This window comes from Pongo abelii, chromosome 8 (genome assembly GCF_028885655.2).
Source record: "Pongo abelii isolate AG06213 chromosome 8, NHGRI_mPonAbe1-v2.0_pri, whole genome shotgun sequence".
In the NCBI taxonomy this organism is placed as follows: Eukaryota; Metazoa; Chordata; class Mammalia; order Primates; family Hominidae; genus Pongo; species Pongo abelii.
The window spans coordinates 119,318,254-119,342,990 of record NC_071993.2 but is presented as its reverse complement, the minus strand read 5'-3'; the positions used below and the strand labels follow the sequence as shown (position 1 = coordinate 119,342,990).

General features: G+C 43.5%; 1 protein-coding gene across 1 annotated transcript; it reads right to left on the bottom strand.

The window, feature by feature from the left end:
- Positions 1 to 1,058: 1,058 nt before the first annotated feature.
- Positions 1,059 to 23,817, bottom strand: TECTB (tectorin beta). The gene is made up of 11 exons (XM_054523499.1): positions 23,791 to 23,817; positions 20,840 to 21,002; positions 19,917 to 20,107; positions 18,429 to 18,571; positions 18,251 to 18,323; positions 10,803 to 10,906; positions 10,583 to 10,666; positions 6,420 to 6,582; positions 5,090 to 5,162; positions 2,578 to 2,610; positions 1,059 to 1,216 (listed from the first exon to the last, which is right to left on the bottom strand). Exons 2-11 carry the CDS (start codon positions 20,913 to 20,915, stop codon positions 1,059 to 1,061), a joined length of 1,098 nt encoding a protein of 365 aa, XP_054379474.1. The 5' UTR covers positions 20,916 to 21,002; positions 23,791 to 23,817.
- Between the last annotated feature and the right edge of the window lie 920 nt (positions 23,818 to 24,737).

Here is a 24,737-nt window from a genome sequence, read left to right as displayed (position 1 = left end):
CCGGAGATTTCATAACTAGTTTAATTTCTGAGTTCACTAACACAAGTTGTAAAAGAATCATCAAACTGCAAATTGCAAAACTTCTCAAATACCTTAAATACAGAGAGACAAACCCATGTGTTGTTTTCAAATTATAAGCCTACTAATTAAGTCTTTACATAACTAAGGACTTAGAACTCTGCCTTTTCCTATCACAATCCAGCCAATTCTCTACCGGAATTGGTTCATTCAGTTTGTATTTTGTTGACAATGTAAATCATTTATATGGGCATATTCTGGATCACTGGGGTGGCCAGTTACCAAGATGTGCTACTGCATGCTTTCATTGGCTGCATTTGCTTTTGTGTTTCTGATTTTGTGTTAGCTTCATTCTAATGATTGTAAGTGAATGAGACAAAAACAGATGTAAGCTTCAATGTTTAAGTAAAAGCTAAATGAGATCAGACCATTTCTTATAAATGAAAACTTTTTAGTAGAGCAAATAGAGAAAAAATAGCATTGAGTGTCACAAGGCATTTATTTGTAGGATTGGGTCACAAAACTCACAGCACTTGTGTCATTGGAGTCACTTTATAGTCATGTTTCCAGCAGCAGTTTCACTGGGGCAATGCCATCTTATTAGGTTAAATTAATGTGAGTTGTAGTCTTCTTGTGATTATTCTTTTTGTAAATATTCCTATTTAATTTGTAATTTTCTTTTGACTTTAGAAGTATACATCTGCTATAAACACAAGGAGTTTCTACCTATATCATGTTTATATATTTAACAAATGGTATAATAAAAACAAATCAGGTCAGTACTAGGGGCTTTCAAGAATCCATTTCCTTTATATCATTAGGTTTGAGCAAAACTATTGTATTCCACTCTGATTCCCACATCATCTCCCATGTCATCAGTTGAAAGATTGGAACCCCCTGCCTGGGGGCTCAGCTCTGGTCCTTAAGTAGAATGATACTGCCTCAATGACAAAGCCCCTTTTTGGCAAAGTCAGCTATTAATGTGCATTCTGCATTTAGTGTTGACTTTGTAGTTGCACCTTACATTCTCTTCAAAATGCTCAGCGGTACTTGGTTGGGTCTGCTAACCTTTTAAAGTTAAAATAGCTTTCAAAGGAATTTACTGCAGCCCTGACTTGAGTATGGAGAAAGGAGGCTCCTACCCCAGCTTTAGAAGATCTGTGAGATCTAAGGGCCATGAGAAGTAGCCTAAGTTTTTCTTAGAAAGAAAAAAGCATCACCAAATTCACAGAAATTATTGGAGTGCATATTTGGCAAAGTGCTATTCTCTGTCCCCCAACAATGTGGTCTTCTGTTTGTTCTTTTTGGCAGCACAATAAACATGTTTGTCATTCACTGAGGACTGTTGTGGGTGGAGGAGCAGCAGCTGCCTGGCTAACTCCTATAACATGGCACAAATCCCCAACATCATGATGAGGTGGTGGAGAACATCTGTGGACCAGAAGGGGAGGGAGACAGCACTCAGAGACAGTTCTACAAGGGTAAAGCCAACTCAACAAAAGAGTTAACTCAGGGGTCTTCATAAAATCCACACAGTTTAGACAAAGTTGATTTTGTTCATCCCTTGGGGATTCTGTAGCTCACATTTATCAGTACAAAGAACCTGACAGATAAACCTAGGTTGTGGACCTCTGACAAATAGAAATCAGTGATGGTGCATTGTACTCTAGAGCTTTCACTGTAGAACTTAAAAACAATGAGAATCTAGGATTGGAATTTTAAAAGTTGATTTACATGATTTTCCTGTAATGATGAGAGCAAAATCTGTCTGTGAGATTATTAATAAGTGAACTGTCTTACCCCATCTCCTCATGTAGTTGCTTCCTTCATATCATTCAGGTGAGATCTTGGGTCTTAGCTGAAATGTTTCTTCCTCTAAGGGGCTTCCCTGGCTGCTCTGTAAATCACATCCCCCATAGAACCTCAAATACTCTACACATATTAGCAAGGGAAGGGGCCTTGTCTGTCTTGTCCACGGCAGTAGCCACAAGACCAGTTCCCAGTACAGTCATCATAATCATGGCTCACCCTGACTGGGTGTTTGCTGTTTGCTGGGCATCATTCAGTGCCCTTAGCTGTAATTAAATATCTATACCACAGCCATGTAGATAGGGGCAATTATTAGCCCAGTTTCACAGAGGAAACTGGGGTATGGAGGAGGGGTGAGGTCATTGCCCAAGGTCACTCAGTTAATGAAAGACAGAGCCATAACAAGAATTCAAATATTTGTTGAACGAACAGATCACTGAAAATCTTCTTTTGTAAATGTTGGAATCCAAGGGAAGCCATCTGGGGATGGCTTTACTAAGACTTGGGGAAGTGAGGTCCAATTCTGCTTCATCCAATTTACCTTCGGTTCCTCCCTCTCTTCAGAGTTCAGGGGCTGGTCAGAGGGAGACCTCTTGATCTTGCCCCCTCTGCGCCGCTCGGGTGTGCTTTAGAGTATAATTTTCAATCCTCAAAAGTTTTGCTGGGGCCAAAGTTAAGCTTCTCTTAAAACACTCTCTGCCTTTTAACAGCATAGCCCCATGAAATCCCAGAAGTGTCTCTTTTCCTTACCTGAGAAGCTATAGAGACTGGAAAATCCCCTGCCTGTAGTGAGTAAAGAGAGAGAATGCAGAAAGTTTAAGAAAAGATCATGGAAAGGAGAAGTCTCAGAGTGATGTTTCTAAAGCACAAAACCTGGCTGGGGGCTGCGGCTCACACTTGTAATCCCAGCACTTTGGGAGGCCGAGGTGGGCGGATCACTTGAGGTTGGCAGCTCGAGACCAGCCTGGGCAACATGATGAAACCCTGTCTCTACCAAAAAATACAAAAATGAACCGGGTGTGGTGGCACGTGCCTGTAATCCCAGCTACTCAGGAGGCTGAGTCAGGAGAATTGCTTGAAGCTGAGATCACACCGTTGCACTCCAACCTGGGCGACACGGTCTCAAAAAAATAAATAAATATAAATAAATAAATAAATAAATAAATAAATAAATAAATAAATAAAACACAAAACCTGACCACAGTCCTCCCCTGATTAAACCGTCAGGTGCTCCATTGCCTTTCAGACAGTTTATACTGGGGGTTTACAAAGTTTCATCTCACAACGCTTTCTCTCCAAGGCAGGGGTTGGTAAGCTTTCTGAAAAGAAAATAGTAAATAGTAAATTTTGTCAGCTTTGCAGGCCGTCCCATCTCTGCTGCCACGAATCCACCCTGTAGTTGCAGTACACAGCTGTAGACAATATCTATGTGAACGAGTGTTGCTGTGTTCTAATAAAACTTTCTTTAAAGGCACTGAAATTTGAATTTCAAGTAAATTTTTTTTTTTTTTGAGACAGAGTTTCACTCTTGTTGCCCAGGCTAGAGCGTAGTAGCGTGATCTCTGCTCACTGCAACCTCTGCCTCCCAGGTTCAAGTGATTATCTGGCCTCAGCCTCCCAAGTACTGGGACTACAAGTGTGCACCACCACTCCCGGCTAATTTTTGTATTCTAGTAGGGACAGGGCCAGGCTGGTCTCGAACTCCTGACCTCAGGTGATCTGCCCGCCTTGGCCTCCCAAAGTGCTGGGATTAGAGGCATGAGCCACCATGCCTGGCCCTGAATTTCATGTAATTTTTACGTATCACGAAATATTGTTGTTTTGATTCTTTTTTTGAACCACATAAAAATGTAAAAACTGTTCTTAATTTGCAGGCCACAAAACCAGGTGGCACCTGGGCCTTGGCTTGGTGACTGTCCTCTAAGATAGAGCCACTACAGCTTCCCACCTTCCCACAGGTTTTGCCCACTCTTCATGTCACACTATCCTTCAGGTCTCACTTGGATATTGTCAGCAGAGCTCTTTCACAAGCCCTGCACTAGGTGGAACCCCTTTGCTCCGTTCAGGATGAATATCCCTTATCCAAAATGCTTGGGACCAGAAGTGTTTCAGATTTCAGATTTTTTTTTTTTGGATTTTGGAATCTTTGCATTATACTAGTTGAGCATCCCTAACTGGAAAACCTGGAATCTGAAATCTAAAATGCTGCAATGAGCATTTCCTGTGAGCATGACCTTTGAGCATCATGTGGGTGCTCAAAAAGTTTCAGGTTTGGGAGCATTTGGATTTTGGATTTTCACATTAGTGATGATCAACTGTGCAGCCATGGCACCAGCCCACCGTCACCCCCCTTAACGTAATTTCTCTTTCCCTTAGTGTCTAACATCTCTCTCCTTGCTAGACAGTAAATCCCTTGAGGACAGGGCCTGCTTGGGTCACATTTATTTCTGAAATCCTAGTGCCCTGCCAGGCCAGACAGTACTGGATGCTCAGTAAAGGTTTTTTGACTTGCACATGACATTCTCATGACATCTCATTTTTCCTTCCTTCCTTCCTTCTTTCTCTCTTTTCTTTTCTTTTTTCTTTCTCTTTCTTTCTTTCTTTTTCTTTCTCTCTCTCTCTGTCTCTTTCTCTCTCTCTTTCTTCTTTTTCTTTCTTTCTTTCTTTTTTTTTTGAGACGGAGTTTCACTCTTGTTGCCCAGGCTGGAGTGCAATGGCGCGATCTCAGCTCACTGCAACCTCTGCCTCCCAGATTCAAGCGATTCTCCTGCCACAGCCTCCTGAGTAGTTGGGGTTACAGACGTGCCCCACCAAGCCCAGGTAATTTTGTATTTTTAGTAGAGATGGGGTTTCACCATGTTGGTCAGGCTGGTCTCAAACTCCTGACCTCAAGTGATCTGCCCACCTCGGCCTCCCAAAGTGCTGGCATTATAGGCATGAGCCACCGAGCCTGGCCCCATGACATCTCATTTTCTATTATTATTGTTCACTTCATGCTCTGTTTAGAAGCTCAGCACTTCCTCATTCCTTGGGGGTATTTGAATTTAGGGTGCAGATAGAACTTTTAGAGTAGATAACAAACCTCAACTCCTTCGTTTGGCTTGAGCTGTTCCCCACCCCTGGCTAGAAGACTCTAGGAGCAGGTGAAGGTTGTGCCCACAGGCACGACTGGTTTGGCAATTCAGTAAAAATGCTCAAACTGGCTGTGCCTGTGGACACAGCCCAGAGTGAACTCAACCATTTGGAAAACAGAGACGCTTACTCCGCAGGGAGAGCTCCACGACCAGGACTCCCCCGGTCTGGTCTCGCAGGAGGCGCTTCCGTTTATCGCAGGTCTGAAGACCCAGAGAGGCAGAGGGGAGAGAAGCGGGGAAGGTGGGATGACGCGTGAGCAAAGGGGAGAAAAGAGAAAGAAAAGACATTTTAAAAAGGTCACAAATGGCGTGGAGTCACAATTCCCCAGTCAACAGAGATGAGTTACCTTTTTAAAAAATAACCCAGAGACACACTGTTCATCCCTTCTCCAACTTGAATACAAAGAGAAAGCTTTACTTTGTTAACTCTTCAAGCCAGAGGGAATCCTGCTGGAAGAGGTCATTGAATGTGGAAGGGATTGATACCGTTTCCTTTGATAAGGCTTTTACTTATCACTCTCACCACAGTAATTAGAAAAGTGGACACTTGCAATTGTATTCTGGTTCATTTTCTTTTCTTTCTTTTTAAAAATATGGCCTCGATACTTATCCTTTGATCAACTGTACAATGTCTTTCCCCTCCTCTCCCTGGCTCTGCACTCTGTGGTTTCTTTCCCTTTTGCTGTTTGTGCTCATAAAGAACCATTTTCTGGCCAAATGAAACAATAGCAATAGAGATTATGACCTTATTTTTGTTGGTTACTATAGGCCATGTGGATAGCAGTCTCTTTGGAAACACCGAGGTCTCCAGTTGAAAGAGACCAGAAAGGAGAACAGTTTGAGATTTGGCACGTCTAAGTGTCTCAGTGGTGGTTCTCAGGCTTGGGTGAGCACCGGAATGACTGTGGCTTGTTAGAGCACAGCCTGCCAGGCCTTCCTCTCACGTGGTCCAATCAGCCATGACCCAGTGTCGGGAATTTCTGCAGCATCTCTCTGAAGTCACAGAGGTGAACCCTCGGGCTGTTCAGTCAAGACTAAAAACACCCACCTTTTGAGTTGTGCCCACGGCCTGTCCCTGCCACCTAGACCTTGAATTTCCCTTGCCCTTTTCACTTCTTCAAAGTATTTCCATGTCTGTTATCACTTTCATTTACCTACACTGCCCTCTGATGAGGGAAGGGCCATCATTACTTAACACACTTTGCTTAAGGATGAGAAAGCAGGTCCCAGCGGGTTAGGCAACACATGCCAGACTATGTGGGTTGTTGGAGGCAGGGTGGATAGGGCCCCCAGCATCTGCCCTCATGAGCATCTGCCCTTATACTCAGTGCCATTTCCTCCAGATGCCCTCAGCACACAGCTGCCCTGGCCTGGTTATGATTTCCCCACTCAAACTCCAGCTCCTCCAATACTGGCACCCTTTAGGTAACATTGTCCTTCTGGAGAGAGGCAGCTCACCACTGGGCAGGAGAGTTTCTCACTGTCGCAGATGAACGTCTCACAGTGTAACCACACCTTGGAGAGTTTGGGGATGTTCTGGAACCGGAAAGCATTGAATTGGAAGGTTGCCCTGTGGTCTCTCCCATTCTCATGCACGAGGACGGTTTCATCCGTGGGGCAGCTGAGGCAGATGGGGAAAGAAGAGTGAACTGTCACCTCCTTGAACTCCAGCAAGAGCTGCTGAGCAATTTACACACAAGGCTCCCAAGGTGGTTATATGGCCTCTAACCTTCCCAGACATTTTGATTAGCAGCACCTCACTTGATCCTCACAACTGTGAGGTCAAGTTGATGAGCTAGGAGGTGGGTATTGCTGTCCTCATTCTATAGACAAGGTACGATGGGAGGGGAGTGACTTATAAGAGCCACACTTTTAGTAAGTTACACCTGTGTCCCAAAGAAAGAAAATCCCTAGGAGATAAGGCCCTCCGAGGACTGGAATATGTCCAGCCCTTGAGGGACATGCAAAGTAAGGACAATGGCACCAGGAGCAGCATTGACCCTGTTACCACAGCTGCCTAAGCTCAAGTCACACCCAACACATTTCTGTGTGTGAATTGTGAGGTTTTGCATTGAAAATTTGTATTTATGGTATATTATTTAAATTATATATATCTACATAGTTACCTTTGTAAAAATGTCACATTTTTAATATAAGCACAGAAATAATGACTGAAGGATACCGTCTAAATGTTAACACAGGCTGATACAAAGGGATAAAATTATGGGCATTTTTGGTTTTCTTCTTTGTATTTTTATGTATTTTTCCAAATTCTCTATAATGAGAATATAATATTTGTATAATATTCCAACGTCTCAAAGGTAATAATTCAGTTAAAAAAATGACACAGATGGGCATTTATTTAAGCTAGTGGTTCTCACTTGGTCCACTTTGTGCCCCAGGGGACATTTGGCACTGTGATTGTCCAGACTGCGGGAAGTGCTGCTGGAATCTAGTGAGTGGGCGGAGACCAGGGCTGCTGCTGAACATCCTACAGTGCACAGCACAGCCCCCACAGTGGAGAATGGTCCCACTCCAAATGTCAAGGTGCCAACATTGAGAAACCCTGGTTTCAGCAAACATACTTTTCATTTAACAAAGACTGATGACCTAAGTGCCATTCCTTTAACTGGGTGTTGGAAACAGACACAACCATTCTTGGGACTGTACAGAGAAGCCCACATTATTGTGGGGGTTTGTTATCTGCAGGTAACAAGGGGTACCAGGGTCTGTTGCTCTGCAGGAAAAGGTCTATGTATCGAAAGCGTCAGACCACTGAACAGCACCACAGCAGGCCCCAAATTAATGCGCGACTCTGAAGCATCTTTCTTCCTGTATTGTAAACTCGGCACACATGCCAGAGAGTGGTCCAGTTACCCCAGGGAACCTTCATGATGTTCTTTACCCCATCCCCATTCCCTCAGAAACAGACAACAGGGGGCCACGCTAAAGGCAGGCGCTAAGGAAGTCAAGTGTGAGAGTGAGGGAGTGAAGTGAGGGAATGCTGTCCCTTTGTACCTGGACCAGGGGTCAGAGCTGGGTCTGTGTGTGGTGGGCTCTGAACAGTGATGAAACTGTGGCATTTTCCAAGTTGTGAAAGAAGACTTCTGGAGGATCATTTTGTCAATAAACCCGAGATCCCCATATGAACTCAAGATGGGAGTTCTTAAAATAGCTCTTTGCAGCCAGAGTGCCCCAGGCATGGTCAGCCAGTGGAAAATAATGTAAGCAGAGCTTTGTCAGGGGGTGGGGAGGAGGCAAAAAATAGGCAGGTCTAGATGCCTAGGCACTGCTGCTTCTTGGCACCAGCTGCAGCACCCACACTTCAGTGGCAGCTACCTCTAGGTGGTGGAAGCCCACAGGAGGCTTTTATGCCCTCTCTGCGTGAGCCTCCTTTCCCATGTCAGATTGCTCTTTGAGATAAGTATGCTGCTTTTGGGGCATCCATGTGTACAGGGAAATTCCTGATGATATGTCTCCTGCCATCTCTCCAGGAACTTTTGTAAACTGGGTTTTTTTTTCCAAAGGGGCCCAGTGTGAGAAAAAAATCATCTGGAGATTGTGGGAGTGGAGTTTTCCATTCTTCCCTTTGACACTGAACTTTGTGCATGTATCTCCAACTTCGAGGTGCCATGTCAACTAGGAAGAACGTAGAAATGGATCGGGATGTCTTACATCTGTCTGTGTTGAAATGCAGATTCCCTGGGTTTCTCCAGAGTCCTTCGGATCTGGTAGGTTTACAGTGCACCCGCATATGTAATAGGCACCCTACGCAGTTTGTGCGTACATTAGAGCTTGAGGACAATTGTGCAGACCACCCAAAGCCACAGGCATCCCTTTTTCAGCCATGTTGCACATCTGCCAGATGGGAACAATGGCACTAGAACTCCCTGCAGAGAGATGATTCCAGGGGTGGCAGAAGCCTTTGCCTAGTGTGACCATTGCCTGAGAGAGGTTCCCAGTGCCTGATAGCAATTTCTGGTCCCTGCAGGCCAATACGTTATTTCAGAATTCCTGGAGTCATTTGATTGCACCATTGCTAACAGAGGCTAAATGAATTGAATCATTCAATGGCAGATGTGAGGTAAACACCCAAATTAAGCTGCCATCTCTACAGGAGGCTTTGCTGGGCTGCGTAGATGTGCCTCGGCCAGCCTGTCCTGTCCAGGCCACTCAGGAGGTAACACTGACTGAGTCTGAATCGCAGGCCTTCTCCTTACTAGCTCCATATCTTAGGCATGTTTCTGGACCTGTGCCTCAGTTTTCTTCTCTATGAAATAATTATTATTATACTATCTATTTAGAGAGGGTTTAATGACATTTAGATAAATTAATATTTGTGAAACAGCTATCTAGAACAATGTTTGGTATACTGTAAGAGCGTATAAGAGTTTGCTAAATAAAAATAGAGGTCCAAAATAGCTCCACTTTTGTTATCCAATTATCTTTATCCTTGACATTAATTTTTCCTTGGCCTGATGGGTTCTGAGAATAACACAGGCACATTGGTCTGTTATGTGCTTTGTTTAGAGAATGATCTCTTCTTTGTTTACTGCTAATTATGTGTATGATGTCCACATCTCTTGTCTAGCCCCGTCTCTCCTCTGATTTCCAATGGTACAATTCTAAGTACTTCTGGACAATCATCATTTGAAGCTTAACATGTCTGTTAGTAAACTCAGCTAGAATCCATATTTCCCTATCCAAAAACCTCCTTCTCCAACAGCCAAATCCAAACACTCTTCCTCAGCTTTGTAGTCCACAGATTTAAGAACACAAAGCCATATTTTTCCATTACTCCCCAGATTTCTTGCACTGTCCTTTCCTCCACCTCCTATCTGATTAGTTCCTACATTTTCTCATTCCTGTAGAAGTGTCTCCCTACTTTTTATTACCTTGTTGCATTCACTTGGCTACAATAGCAGTTCATGTCTTATCACCCTTGCACAATAGCTGCCAGGGCGTCTAATCTGGTCTTTCTCCCTTCCCTGCATGTTTCTAAACCATCCTGTGTATGAGTTCCAGCATTGCCTTTCTAGGGCACACTTTTAGTACTACTTTAGTGCTTTACTCCAAATTGTAAAAGCTCCCGGTTATCTACTTAATTAGTAATAAAAACAATGATCTTATTTAAAATGGTTGGACTATCTAGCAGGTACCATCTGCTAAGCTTTTGATATGGATAATTTAATTTAGTCATCATCACCGTGGTTCTGTTGTCAGACTAATTGGATTTGAATTCAGCCTGCACACTTCCTCTTGCACACATACACACATGCACACACATGCACGCACACACACACATTTACTATGAGAACTTACCCTCTCTTGTGCCTCAGTATTCTCATCTGTAAAATGGGGGTGATAGTAAAACTACCTTTCTTGTTGTACGGCTTAAAGGAGTTAATATAAGTTAAAGCTCTCAGAACAGTATCTGGTCCCTAGAATGCACTATGTCCTGTTTCTTAGTATTTGTCCTTTGCCTGGAACCACAGAGGATGTCACTGTTGTCACTTCAGCAGGCTTCATCTCTTCCTCCCAAGCTTTCCCAAGCCAGAGCAAAGTAGCCCGATAAATGCCCAGTTCCACTGCTCAGCCCTGTCTCTAGATAGTGTACCTACCCCTTGTTGATCAGCTGCCACTGCAAGGGATACATGAAGTCAGCCGAGGGGGTGGCCCAACAGCTGTTCAAGACCACTTTAAACCTGGAAATAAAACAAAGTGGCATCACTTTGAAACAGAGAATCTTATGCCTACAGACATCTGATGATTAAAAAGTATGTCAGCTAGTCTTTTTTTTCTTTGCATTTAAACATATAAACTTGGAGGAAATGTACTTACCTAATGCTTAACCCTTTGGCTTCCACTCCTGCAAACAGATCTGAACCGATTTCGGATGCCTCCAGGACAAAGGGAGCTTCTTTCTTGGTGGAGAACTTGGCATTCTTTGGGAGGAAATTGACACTGGGCATTATGAACTCTCAGATTAAGCAGCTGGGTCTACCAGGAGCAGATGAATTGGGATGGGGTGGGGATGAGAATCAACCCAAAGACATAAGCACGTGAGACCACAGAGCGATCCTCCAGGACCAGAGAAACTCTGTTAGGATGCTATGCCATCTTAGAAGGGATGAGAACATCATATAATCACGTATTCTAGATTTGCTCATTATAGTGAGACACACACTGTATGTCTCATTTACGCCAATGAGATTTCACTAATGGAAAACAAGTGAAATTCAGGGATATTAAGGCACCGTGTTATACTGAATCGCCCAAGGACACAGGGACTGAGCACATACAACACCCGCCTCTGCCCTCACTCGTTGCTACTTTTTGCCTGAGCAGATTTCAGCGTGGGTTGGGAAGTGTAGGATCTGATTCCCAGTGCAATCATCAACAACAATAACAACCACAACCACAATGTATTGATCAACTACTATGTGTTGGGCACTGACGATGGACTCTGTCAGGATTTTGTTAGCAAACAAAGCAAAGATATCTGCCTTCAATGATCTGGCATATTCTAGCAGGGGAGACAAACAATAAGTAAGTAAATGATATAATATGTAACTATAGACCATAGGACATTATCTAGAAAAGCTATAAGACATGCAGAGTGGGATAAGGAAGATCAGCAATGTGACGAAGGGCAGGTTGCAGTTTTAAATACAGTGGTTGGGGAGGCCTCACTGAGGATGTGACATTTGAGCAAGATTTGGAGGAAGTGAGGAGGGGGTCCATGTAGCCATCCGGGGAAGAATGCTTGAGTCAGGACAAAGGCCCTGGGGCAGGACTGTGGCTGGCAGCACAGCAAGGAGGACAGTGTGGCTGGAACAAGTAAGTGAGGCAGGAGGGTGGAGAGTGGAGAGCGGGGCGGGGGTGAGGTTAGAGAAGTTATGGGGGCTGATCAAGAAGACTGGGGCTGGCTGGGCGCTGTGGCTCACACTTGTAGTCTCAGCACTTTGGGAGGCTGAGGAAGGCAGATCACTTGAGGCCACAAGTTCGAGACTAGCCTGGCCAACATGACGAAACCCCGTCCCTATTAAAAATACAAAAATTAGCTGGGTGTGGTGGCAGGCGTCTGTAGTCCCTGTAGTCCCAGCTACTCTGGAGGCTGAGGCAGGAAGATCTCTTGAACCTGGGAGGTGGAGGTTGCCGTGAGCTAAGATTGCACCATTGCACTCCAGCCTGGGTGACAGAGTGAGACTCTGTCAAAAAAAAAAAAAAAACAAAAAACCTCAAAAACTAAACACTTGGTCTTACTCTCTGAGTGCAGTGGGGCAACAAGGAGTCAACACCATGATTTGAGCACAGGAACAGCAGGTTCTGATCACTGGCCTGGCATGTGTGATATTTGCCTGCCATTCTCATCAGGACATGTTGGGTGAGCTGTTAGGAGTAACAGCAGTGTTTCTGTTTGATTTACTCAAAGGAGGCTGATTTCTCCATTCTCTGAGTCTTGAGTTCATTCAACTCCAATAACAATCTTGAACTGCTCTGTGGTTTAGCTTGCCCTTTTTTTTTTTTTTTTTTTTTTTTGAGATGGAGTCTCCAGCTCTGTTACCCAGGCTGGAGTGCAGTGGCGTGATCTCGGCTCACTGTGAAATCCGCCTCCCGGGTTTGTGACATTCTTCTGCCTCAGCCTCCCGAGTAGCTGGGACTACAGGTGCCTGCCACCATGCCCGGCTAATTTTTTGTATTTTTAGTAGAGACTGGCTTTCACTATGTTAGCCAGGATGGTCTCGGTCTCCTGACCTCATGATCCGCCTGCCTCGGCCTCCCAAAGTGCTGGAATTACAGGCGTGAGCCACCACGCCCAGCCTGTGGATTAGCTTTCAGAGACAAAAGCATTACCATGGAAGGGCAAGGATCCTGGGCTAACCCGAGCTTCCACCGCTAACTTGGGACACACTATAGTCAAGTCAGCCTTTTAGGCCTCAGCTTCTTCCTATGCAAAATGGACATAACCTTTGTGACTTTATGTAATAGGAGAATAAAGCTTAGACCAGGTTACTGTTTGAAAGATTGAGTTTCATAGACCTGGAGATTTGCAGAACTGCAATAGGTAGACAGTGGCAGGAGGAACGGATTTCAGCAAGGATGTCTAGTTAAAATGGACTGTATAGTATTCCATGGTGTATACATACCACATTTTCTTTATCCAGTCTGTCACTGATGGGCATTTGGGTTGATTCCATGGCTTTGCTATTGTGAATAGTGTTGCAATGAACGTACACATGCATGTATCTTTGTAATGGAATGATTTATATTCCTTTGGGTTGCATGTATCTTTGTAATAGAATTATACACATTCCTTTGGGTATATACCCAGTAATGGGATTGCTGGGTCAAATGGTCTTTCTGGTCGTTTGCAAAGACATGGATGGAGTTGGAAGCCATTATCCTCAGCATACTAACAGAGGAATAGTGCATGGTCTCACTTACAAGTGGGAGCTGAACAATGAGAACACATGGACACAGGGAGGGGAACAACACACACTGGGGCCTTTTGGTGGGTGGGGTGGGGGAGGGAGAGCATTCGGAAAAATAGCTAATGCATGCTGGGCTCAATACCTAGGCGATGGGTTGCTAGGTGCAGCAAACCACCATGACACATGTTTACCAGTGTAACAAACCTGCACATCCTGCACATGTACCCCAGAACTTAAAATAAAAATAACAAATAAAGATAAAATAAAACAAAATAAAGTGACTTTACCCCTCACATGTCAAACACACAGGGACTTTGCTGAGAGGGCTCAGAATCTGTTTCGTTTCCTAGTGCCTTTGACATTATTTTACTTACGGCAAGTTCAGCAAGGGCTCCCTGATTCAGTCACCTAGAAGTCAGTTGCTTCCTCCCATTTGTCAGCCCCTGCACCATTTAAATGGCTGCAATAATTGGATAATAATGTTCTTAATCATAAGGGATCTACTGGCTTAATATGCAGGTTGAAGTGGCAGATTTACAGTGGCTTTTAATGTTCCTTGTTATGTTCTGAGATTTGTCATATTTTGAGAGGCCATTTTCAAATATGGGAACTTACCTGGAGACCCCGATGTAGTCCCCAAACCTGTCAGAGGTATCGCTCCCAACTCTTTCTGCCAAGGACCAGCCAGCAGAATGTTAGAATATTGGAATAATACCTCTCCTCATGGAAGAACCTGCCTGATTCTGTTACAAAGTGAAGAACAGAGCTGACACCGTTAATTCAATTTCTGAAATAGGACACTAATGATTGAGTTCTCTATATTCTCACCCAAAAGCTCAGGCAAGGCTTGGAATAATTTTTCCCCTACTTTCTCTATAATGTGAAAATTAGAAACCTATTCCAGATCCAGTAACCTTCCTTTATCCACAGAAGATATGTTTCAAGACCCCCAGTGGGTTCCTGAAATTGCAGATAGTACCAAACCCTGTATATGTTACTTTTTTTTGATCTGATAACATAGATGGCTACTGAGTGACTGACAGATAGGTAGTGTCTACAGGGTGGATATTCTGGACAAGGGGATGATTTACATCCCAGGAAGTACAGAGCGAGTGGTGCAAGATTTCGTCATGCTACTCAGAACAGGTGTGCAATTTAAAACTTAAGAATTGTTTATTTCTAGGATTTTCCATTTACTATTTTTGGACCACAGTTTACCAAGGGTAACTGAAACCATGGAAAGCAAAACTGTGGGTAAGAAGGGACTACTTTACTGAACGGTTGAGTCACAACTAGCTGGTGTCACAAGTTAAGGATGAGTACACCTGGCTTAACAATAGTTCATGTGGAAAAATCTCGGAGTTGCTCCATGTGAAATAGTGGTGAAAAAAACTGCCCTAAAGTTATTTTCCTGGGACACATTCCTAGAGAGTCTTCCAGAACCTAGAAGGTCACCTCTGACCCATGATGGCCTGCACAGGTCTGATAAAGTCTAGAATATAACACTTCAACTCTGGGCTTCATTTTTTAATAGGGATACTGAGCAACTGGATCATATTCAGAGAAGAGTGACTAGGATGGTGAATGAACCACCAGCAGAGACAAGATGTTTAGCTTGGAGAAGGTGGACATATTTGAAGGACCGTCAGCCACATAATTATATGATATTATTTCAGAAGACAGAACTGGGACACATGCGCGAGAGTTCAGGGTGTCAGATATCAGAGCTGATCTAAAATGGGAAGGCCCAAATATCATTGTCTTTGGAAGAGGCGGGGAGGCCACCCCACAACAATATTGCAGAAGGGTTTTGGGCTTTGGGTAGAAAGTCAAGGTTCACCACCTCAGAGGCTTGTTTTGACTCTTGGAGTCTATAATTTTGGCCTCTATTGCTTGCATTTTTTCCATCTTAAGCTTTTTCATTTCTCTCTCTCTAAGAAGAATGATCAGTACTGTTTTGATTGAATAAAAGTCAATATAATCCCACACTGACATCGATGTTCAGCCTTATAAAGGTAACAATGCTAGAAGCCCTCAGAGTTTCCACTTTAAATAGGGTCAGAGTCTACAATGATGAGAATGGCTACTTTCTTGGGTACTTAACTTGTGCCAGGCACTGTGCTAAGTGCTTCCTAAAGATTATTTCATTTAATTCTATAACAAACCTATGGGGTAAGTGGTATTATTATCCCTGTTTAACAAATGCAGAGATAGAAGCCCAGAGAGGTTAACTAACTTGCCCAAAGTCACACAACTAGTAAATGATGGAACAAGGCTTCAAACTAGTGGTCTGTTGAGAAGGCCCATTTTCTTAACCACAGCACTAGGGTGTTTCTGTAAGCCAACTACCTTCCTTTATTTTGTATTGAAGGTCAAAATAACTTTTCACTAGGAATACCAACCATGGGATATTGTCAAGAGTGAGTAGGAGGGGGATGGAGAGAAAAGAAAGAGGAAGCCTGCTGAGTAGAACTGGTGCTTTTAGAGCCCAGCATTTGAAGCTTTCAGGATCCTAAGCAATTAGCAGTGCATTGATTCCATTGTGTTATCTAGGGCAGAGCTCTCTTTCTGGTAATTTGATGGAAATATATGCAGGGAGCAGTTGTTGCTTCAGAAACACATAAGAATGCTCTGAAAGCGGAAGAAGGGAGGAGAAAAAAATACCAACCACATGGGTCAGGCATAGGGAACTGAGCCCACGGCGGGAATATTAATCAGTACGAAAGTGTCAGGACGGCAGAGTCCCCTCTTTGCTGAGGCCCATTTGTCCTGGAAAGGTCTTGGTGGGCCTCAGGGGACGCCTGACCCTTAATTCTGTACTTGTTGAAGGGGGTGTCCCGTTTTCTGTCTGTCCAGCCCAGAGGATGGCCTGGGGGATGCTGAGGACATGTCTCTTATTATTATTATTTTTTTAAGAAAATAAGCTCATTCCAGTTCTAAGACTTGATGTTTTGTTTATGCCTGAAGCTCAGCTCTACACAGCTGATGGTGGGCAATGATTTTTGACAATCCTGGTGTCTCCGTGTTACCAACTATTGTAAAACCTTCATGGGATCATATCTATAATTTTATCTGGTTAAAATAACAATTATTCACTTCCAGACAGGGATTCAATAGCAAAGGCAGCCTGTCTTCAGGGAGTCCCCTGAGACTGTTGTCAGTGTGCAGAAGCCAATTTTCCTCTCCGGACGGCTTTCATCAGTGACTCTAGTGGTTTCACCACCTTATCATCACCCTGGTGGCCCATGCTGTATTTAGCCCCCGATTATAGGTCGAGGGCTGTATGGATGCCTTTTCTCAGTACTTAACCACTAGTGGTGTGTGGCTAGGGGCAGATGTAGATTTTGTGGGATCTGGAAACTTTTACAATGTGGGGAGTCCTCTTTAATGAAAAGAATCACATTTTTGAATACAGAATTAGACACAAGGCCTTGAAAGGGCCTCGAAATGAGTTTCATTCCCTTCGCAGTAAGTAAAGTGACCATATCTAGGAGATCTGTGTTCCAGACTGGCCACCGCTCTGAACTACCTGTGGGCCCTCAGGCTAATCCTTTCTCCCTCTGGGCTTCTGGTCCTCATCTGTATAACAGACTAGGTTATTCTAGGATCCCTTACAGCTCTCGCCTTCTGAGTTCAGCAGGGCTAATAGCTTCCAGGCAGCAGGTTAAGCAAGTTTAAAGAGTTCAAAGTTAATGGAGTTACAGGTAGTACGATGTTGCTCCTTTGAGAAGTGAATGGGTTGGACATGATGCCTTTCCAAGGAGGTCCTCTGACTCTAATGTTCTATGCAAAGGTTTGTATTTCTGCCCACATCTTCCTTTAGCCTTCTGGGACAATCTCTGTGTGCATGTGTCCTCAATGCAAGCTGCAGGTTTGTAGAAACAAAGCACCCCTTCTAAAGAGGAGAGCAGCTGGGCAAATGGCCATTGCATATTTGGTTTCTCTGGAGCACTTTATTTTGAGAGAGACCGAAGTGTGCCTTTAACTTCTATGTCAACATGGGCAGCCTGCCCAGATTAAGCAAGGAGGAAACGCTACTTGAAAGGCTTCAGAGACCAAAAAATTAGGCAGTAGAGGCCGACCCCAATCCTTCTCTTTAGCCCTGTCCCAGTCAGGAACCTCAATATGTTGTGCCAAATATTTTAAGAGCTAGATCTTAAATATAAATCTCTGGAGTGAGTTGTAGTGAAAACTAATCTTGACTAAAAGTCAGACATTGGTTGTCTTATTGTCTGTTGACCTTGCCTCAGTTTTCTCATCTGTAAAATGGGAAGGTTGGTCTTATATCTTTGCGGAAGATTGGTTTTTTTGTTTTTGTTTTTGTTGTTTTTTGAGATGGAGTTTCACTCTTGTTTCTCAGGCTGGAGTGCAGTGGTGCGATCTCGGCTCGCTGCAACCTCCGCCTCCCGGATTCAAGCAATTCTTCTGCTGCAGCCTCCCAAGTAGCTGGGACTACAGGCGCGTGCCACCACACCTGGCTAATTTTTGTATTTTTTTAGTAGAGACAAGATTTCACCATGTTAGCTAGGCTGGTCTTAAACTCCTGACCTCAGATGATCCACCTGCCTCGGCCTCCCAAAGTGCTGGGATTACAGGCGTGAGCTACCATGCCTGGCCGGAAGGTTGGTCTTATAGCTTATATCTTATACCTTTCAGCTCTTCTATCCAGTTTATGAATCTGACTTTCTGTGACAGTTTTTAAAGAGGTTTAAAGCTAAACCAAAGTTCATGTTTCAACTTGAATTTAAGAATGGGGCTCTGCACAGAGCTTGGGGAGGACTGAATCCTGAGGAAGCATCCCACCATCTCCTAGAAAGGCCACAGGGAAGTAATGGGAACCTGGAGACCACTTACAGTGTAGAAGTTGAGAGACAATTGGCTTTCAAATGTGCCCATGCTCCCGTTCTTCACATGAACAGTGGCCACTCTGAAAAGGGGAGAGAATTTTGCATAAGGACTGAAACACACTGATTGATAGGACCTGCAGCACACACACGAGGCAGCCAGCCCTCCACGCCACACAGCAACTTACCTCTGGTCAAAGGCAGCCTGGTTCACCAAGTAGGTGGAGTGGTAGGTGCAGGAGAAGGAGTAGTTGACAGGCTGGTTTTTTACAATCACTGTGGTGTCATTGGAAATGATGTGACTGTAGAAGTGATAGATAGGTGGCTTGTACTGGACAAAGAAAGGAGACAGTCAGGATGAATCTGTGTCCCCGCGATGGGAATGAGGGTTCTGGGAGAAGTGCAAGAAGATGGCTCAGAAACAAGTCCAGTGGGGAGACAGGAATGTCTGCCACTGACAGTGGCATCCACTCTTCCTGTCTGCGGGTGAGCTGATAATTTTGTAAAGGGTTCCTTAGTTTATTCAACTAAGAGTGTTTAAAAATGATCTAGGTTCATGTCGTATGCTTAAAAATCTCCATGTCCCCATTGGACTTCTGACCAAAAGGAACTGGCTCAAGAATCTCTGTTTCCCAAAGTCAACTCTTCATCCATTTCTCCTGTCCAAGTATTCTAAATGAATGCTTCACCCATCTCCAATTTCTAGAATGTTTCCTTCTGGTTCTTTGCTCTTTCCTTCTTCTAACTATAAGCACGATTTCTGAGACTCTTTCCCCTGACTTGTTGGGCTCTAAAATCACAGAATATTAGAGCTGGAGGGGATCTTGAACATCCACTTGAAAAGTGACTGACCTGAGACCACACAGATGATTTCTAGTTCACTAGGATATACTCAAAGACATGATGTCTTGTTAATCATGCTCATGACTCTTCCCATTAAATCACTGAATCCTTGTGAGGCCTTTAGAAAGAGGAGCTGGCCCTGGAAGCTCTTTGTTCTCATGCTCTGAGATAGATAGATGCACAGCCTTCTGGCAGGTAGGGCAGTATGAATGCTAGACCTTGGTGGGGAGGTTGGGAGACCTAGCCTCCCTTCATGATTCCATCCCTACAGGCTCTGTGGCCCTGAATGAGTGACTTTATTGGGAAGTCTCAGATTTCTCATCTGTCATATGATACTTGGTGAGAGGGCGTCTGTTTCCTAATAATTATCTTACGATATCCCATCCTGGGCACTTCACAAGACCGAGTTAGAAGTTGTATTATACATTGGTCACTCCCTAAACTGCCCTTCCAAATGCTCTTCGTCACCACTTTGAAGTCTCAGGCAGAGAATGGCTTATCCATCCACCCATCCAATCCAGGAAGGATGGCGGCTTGTGAGCACAGGTTCAGAACTTGAAGGTGGGAAATGTACTTTGTTCTACTAGAAGGTAGCTTCACTGGCTTTGGCAACAAATTAGGAGGATAAGAGTCAAGCCAAAAGAGTTATCTAAACTAGGCAGAAGAGAAGATTTTAAATAACACCAACATTCCAGGATATTTGGGAATCAGGACTGACCTTTAAAAGGAAATGGGTAAATTCTGAATCCTTTCAAGGACGGATGGCGGACATCTCATTCTTGGGTCCAGTTGCCTTACCTTAAACAACTCTGCACCATGTGGCCTGGTCTTACCTCAGACTGGGTTCCACAATAGGACTTGTTTTTAGGTGATAAATCTGGGATCACAAATTGGTAGTAACCTCCTTCGTGGACCCCGTTGTAACACAGCCCTCCGAGGGCCAGCTGATGAACTTCCCATCCGTAGGGACACTCGGGGATTTTGGTGATGATGGTTTTGGGATAACAAAACACAAGAATGACATCTGGAAAGAGCACACATATAGTTTAAAATCAGTTATGGTAATCATGCTAACCTACGTAAAGAACAGTGGATTCCAGCTACACCTGAGCATGCAAAAGCAGTTGGTTAAAAACACCTTCCCTGCTATTCTTCACCAGCTGTGACAAAAGTTTTCCCGAAACTTCAGTCATTGAAGAGTCACTCTTACAGTTTTTGCTGCATTTATTTAATGACTGCACCACATTTAACGTGGAATTAAAATTAGTCCATTTGGAACTTTAAGAAATGTATCTGTGAAACCACAGGTAGGATGTATTAGACATATATAAATATATATTAAAATCTCCATAACAATGAGCACATAACTTAAACATTTTAAATGTCAATTTCATGCATAATATTGTGAAATACTGATTTAGGGCACAAGATAGAAATTCAGTAGTTGAATGGAAAAAAAAGTGGAGATGCTTTATATATATATAATGGGATGTGGGGAGAGAGTGTGTAAGTGAGAGAGTGAAATAGAGCAAGCATTCTCTAATTAAAAAAAAGTCCAAGTTTATCCAGTACATTTTTGCTCCATTTGGGAAAAGTCTGATTGGTATTGGGTGGGGGGGGGGGTGCTTAACTACTTTTCTACTTGGCTACATCATTGCATTTTTATAACAAGTTAGGCACAGAAGTGCTAAGCATTGTAAAAGGAAACTTCAGGAAACTTTTCTTCCCAGGAAAATGGACTGTGGTGAGGACATACCTGCTTTATTTGGAGCGCATGATTTTGCAGAGGCTTCTGCAAAGATGGCCAACAGGACAAAGGCCTTCATCACCATTGCTTCTCAGAACCTGGTCTCTGCCGGGTATCCAAACCAAGCTGGTCAAATGTTTACAGTCCTTCCAGGGTCTGAGCCTCGATCATTCTAAGTCAGAAACGTGAATGAAAAGTTAAAATCAAGGGAAGAACAAAGCCGCACATACAGTCTTGGGGAAATTTTCAAGGGAGATCAACGATGTTGTGTCATTTCTAATTGTTTCCTGTTAGCGCTGAGAGGCAAAAAGTGGGGCTCATACCGTTGGAAGCGTCAATGACACATGGAGTTGTTCATGTTCCCGACTGTTTCATCCTCTCCGGACTGTAGAGGCTGCCTGCTGGATGCTCCCCAAATCTCCTGCCCCAGTCCTAGTTTGACTTTATATAGCCCGAGGATGTAAAAGAAACCAGCTCCGGATAAGTCACAATGAGCATGCATTATCCACTGTGTGGGGAATAAAAAGGGGGGCTAGCACAGTAATCCGATGGGAAGCTCAGTTACTTGAATCTAATTTCTTTTGCTTTACAGAGTTGGAAAAACTTTGTTTTTAACTGCTTCAACCAAGATTGGGAAGAAAAGTTGATTTTTTCCCCCTTTGTACACAAAATAACTCTGAATGGAGGCAAACTATTTCTGTACAATTCCAGGTGACAGTTTGAATCTTTTGTCTTGCTTTCTTTGCTTTATTTCCTGCTTTCTTATTTTTGTATGTAGGTAAACTAAACTTTGATAAGAAAACTCAGGTTTAACATTGTTGCACCTGATAACTAGGTGTGTGTGTGTGTGTGTGTGTGTGTGTGTGTGAACGTAAACATTTTAAAGGATTTTCCCTCTAATAAAAAAAAAAAAAACTCTAGTGTCTTGAACTTCATCCTGAAGAACAACTTTTAATTGTACACCCTTGAGATTTCTAAAGCTTTATTAGTCTCCCAGAGCAATGACATTGGAAGAAGAAACTTAGAAAGTCTCTCTTATAATTCAATTCTTAGTCACCCGACAAGATCCCACTGAAAACAACAGATAACGTTACTCCCATGAAGGTTCCAGATATATTATTGATAATGCACATCATTTAATGTTTCAAAACATTGGGAGGTGTCTCATAAGCAATATGCATATGTAATGTGGTACAGTTTCTTTATTTCCTCAAAACCTATTGTTAAATTGATGGGATGTTTTATAATGATGGTATCAAAGAATGAAGGAAATAGCCATGTGGCAAGCCATTAAAAATTTCTGTAACTCAGTTTCCTTCTGTGTAAAATGGTGGCTGTGGTTCTGGGCTGAACTTACAGAGTAGGAGAGCAATGATGTGAAGGCTCTTGTAAACTGTAAGTAGTAGATAAATAAGTAGGTTACATGAAAAGACAACTGACAATTTCCGGTAGCATGTATGTGTCCCATGAGTTGCTTTTCCTTTCCTTAGATGCAACACAAAGTGACTCATTGTAGATTTATGATTCATTTAACAGGAGGAATATCTGTATTGTATGACACGTATGCAAAATATTTTATGGATGATGAACAAATGAGCTGAGAGGGAGAAGATAAAGAATATATTAAAAAAATTTTTAAACAGTAGGATCAAGTTTATTGTGGCCTGGAAACATTGCCATATTTCTTTATTATTATTATTATACTTTAAGTTGTGGGGTACATGTGCAGAACGTGCAGGTTTGTTACATAGGTATATACGTGCCATGGTGGTTTGCTGCACCCGTCAACCCATCATCTACATTAGGTATTTCTCCTAATGCTATCCCTCCCCTAGCCCCCCACCCCACGACAGGCCCTGGTGTGTGATGTTCCCCTCCTTGTGTCCATGTGTTCTCGTTATTCAACTCCCACTTATGAGTGAAAACATGCGGTGTTTGGTTTTCTGTTCTTGTGTTAGTTTGCTGAGAATGATGGTTTCCAGCTTCATCCACGTCCCTGCAAAGGACATGAACTCATCCTTTTTTATGGCTGCATAGTATTCCATGGTGTATATGTGTCACATTTTCTTTATCTGGTCTATCATTGATGGGCATTTGGGTCGGTTCCAAGTCTTTGCTATTGTGAACAGTGACATTGGCATATTTCTACTGTTCTCCATAGTTCATTCCTGAGCAGAAAAAAGACACTTGAATCTCGAAAATATGTGTGAATTTTCTGAGTTCCTCTTTCCTGGGACTTAGCACTAACTCTCTGTGTTTCTTTTCCCCTCTTTTTTAGTAAGCATTTATTGAGCCCCTGTGGTATACTGGATCAGGCCCTGGGAAGATGCATGCACTTCATGTGGCTTCTTTGCCTGAGGAACTAGGGGAGGAGAGGGCACAGAGATAGGACTGTGGGATGGAGAGGAGGAAAAAGGGACGATCAGAATGCTTGGCAGGTAAGTCAAGCCACAGAAGAGTACAACAGCCCAACTGCATAAGGAAAGCCTTCTGATGTGACATAAACGATTATTCGTCACTGGCAATTCAGTATTGTTTTTTGTTTTTAATTGAGACTGAGTCTCACTCTGTCGCCCAGGCTGAAGTGCAGTGGTGTGATCTCAGTTCACAGCAACTTCTGCTTCCTGGGTTCAAGCGATTCTCCTGGCTCAGTCTCCCAAGTAGCTGGGATTACAGGCACACACCACCACACCTGGCTAATTTTTTGTATTTTTTTAGTAGAGATGGGGTTTCACCATGTTGGCCAGGCTGGTCTCGAACTCCTGAGCTCAAGGGATCCACCCGCCTCGGCCTCCCAAAGTGCTGGGATTATAGGTGTGAGCCACCAAATCCGGCCTCAGTATTGCTTTTTTACATGGGTTGGAGTACTTGTTCACATTTCAAGAGGATTCTACAGATATGTATCTCTTTTCAACCAACTTTGGCCCAGGCAGGTCAGCAGGTCAACAGTGTAATCTTACCTCTGACTTAGCAGGGCAGGGGTCGCTCATGGACAGGGCTGCAGTGGATATAGACACCTTTCCTCTTTCCCAGCAGAAATGTCTGATGGGTGCTTGCAAGATGCTGCGAGATGTGATAGGAGTAGCCTGGGCAGTTGGACTCTGCTGTTTGCCTGGAATCTAAAGTCCACCTCAGTCATTACTAACTGTGTGTTCTTGGGCAGATTACTTGGCTTCTGGGAGTTTCAATTTCCTCCTCTCCTGAAAGGGTATGCTAATATCTATGACACAGTGTTACTCATACTGTTAAATGAGATATATGTCTGCTAGCATAGACATGGCTTATTTTCCCTGATCAGGGCAAGGGACCAGGAAAACCTTTTGTGTCTATGCTCAGCTCTACTTGGGAAATCCAAAGAGGGAAGCCTAGTAGGAGTGGGTCACCCCTAGATAACACACATTATTGTCATCAGCCCTGGATTACATCATATGTAACTAAGATCACAGGTTCTGAAATTAGAGGTCATGGCGCTGTCACATTTCCAATGGTGTTATCTCGGGTTCATAACTTGACCTTTCTAAGCCTACAGTGTTCAAATCTGTAAAATGGGGCTTCTCATTGCCTATGGCTTTTGCAAAGATAGAATGAAATAAGGCGTATAAATTGCTTAGCACAGTGCCTGGATACAGTAAGCACTCTATGAAGACTCGCTGCCCTGAAGTGTGTTCATCTGAGGTTGGTATCCTCAGGCTGGAAGGACATGTCAGTGGCGTTCTCATGTGAACTCTGGGTGTTTTCTAATGGTAATATCTCTCTCTTTAGAAGCCCACCTTAACAAAAGAGCAGGTGCTTTTGATTTCTAGAGAAGTCTGATAGCGATAAGATCCTGGGACAGAGAAAGAGATGTCGCCTACAATTTCTTAGGGTGGGAATCCAGCTAACCATCAGGTACATGATACTCCTTTCA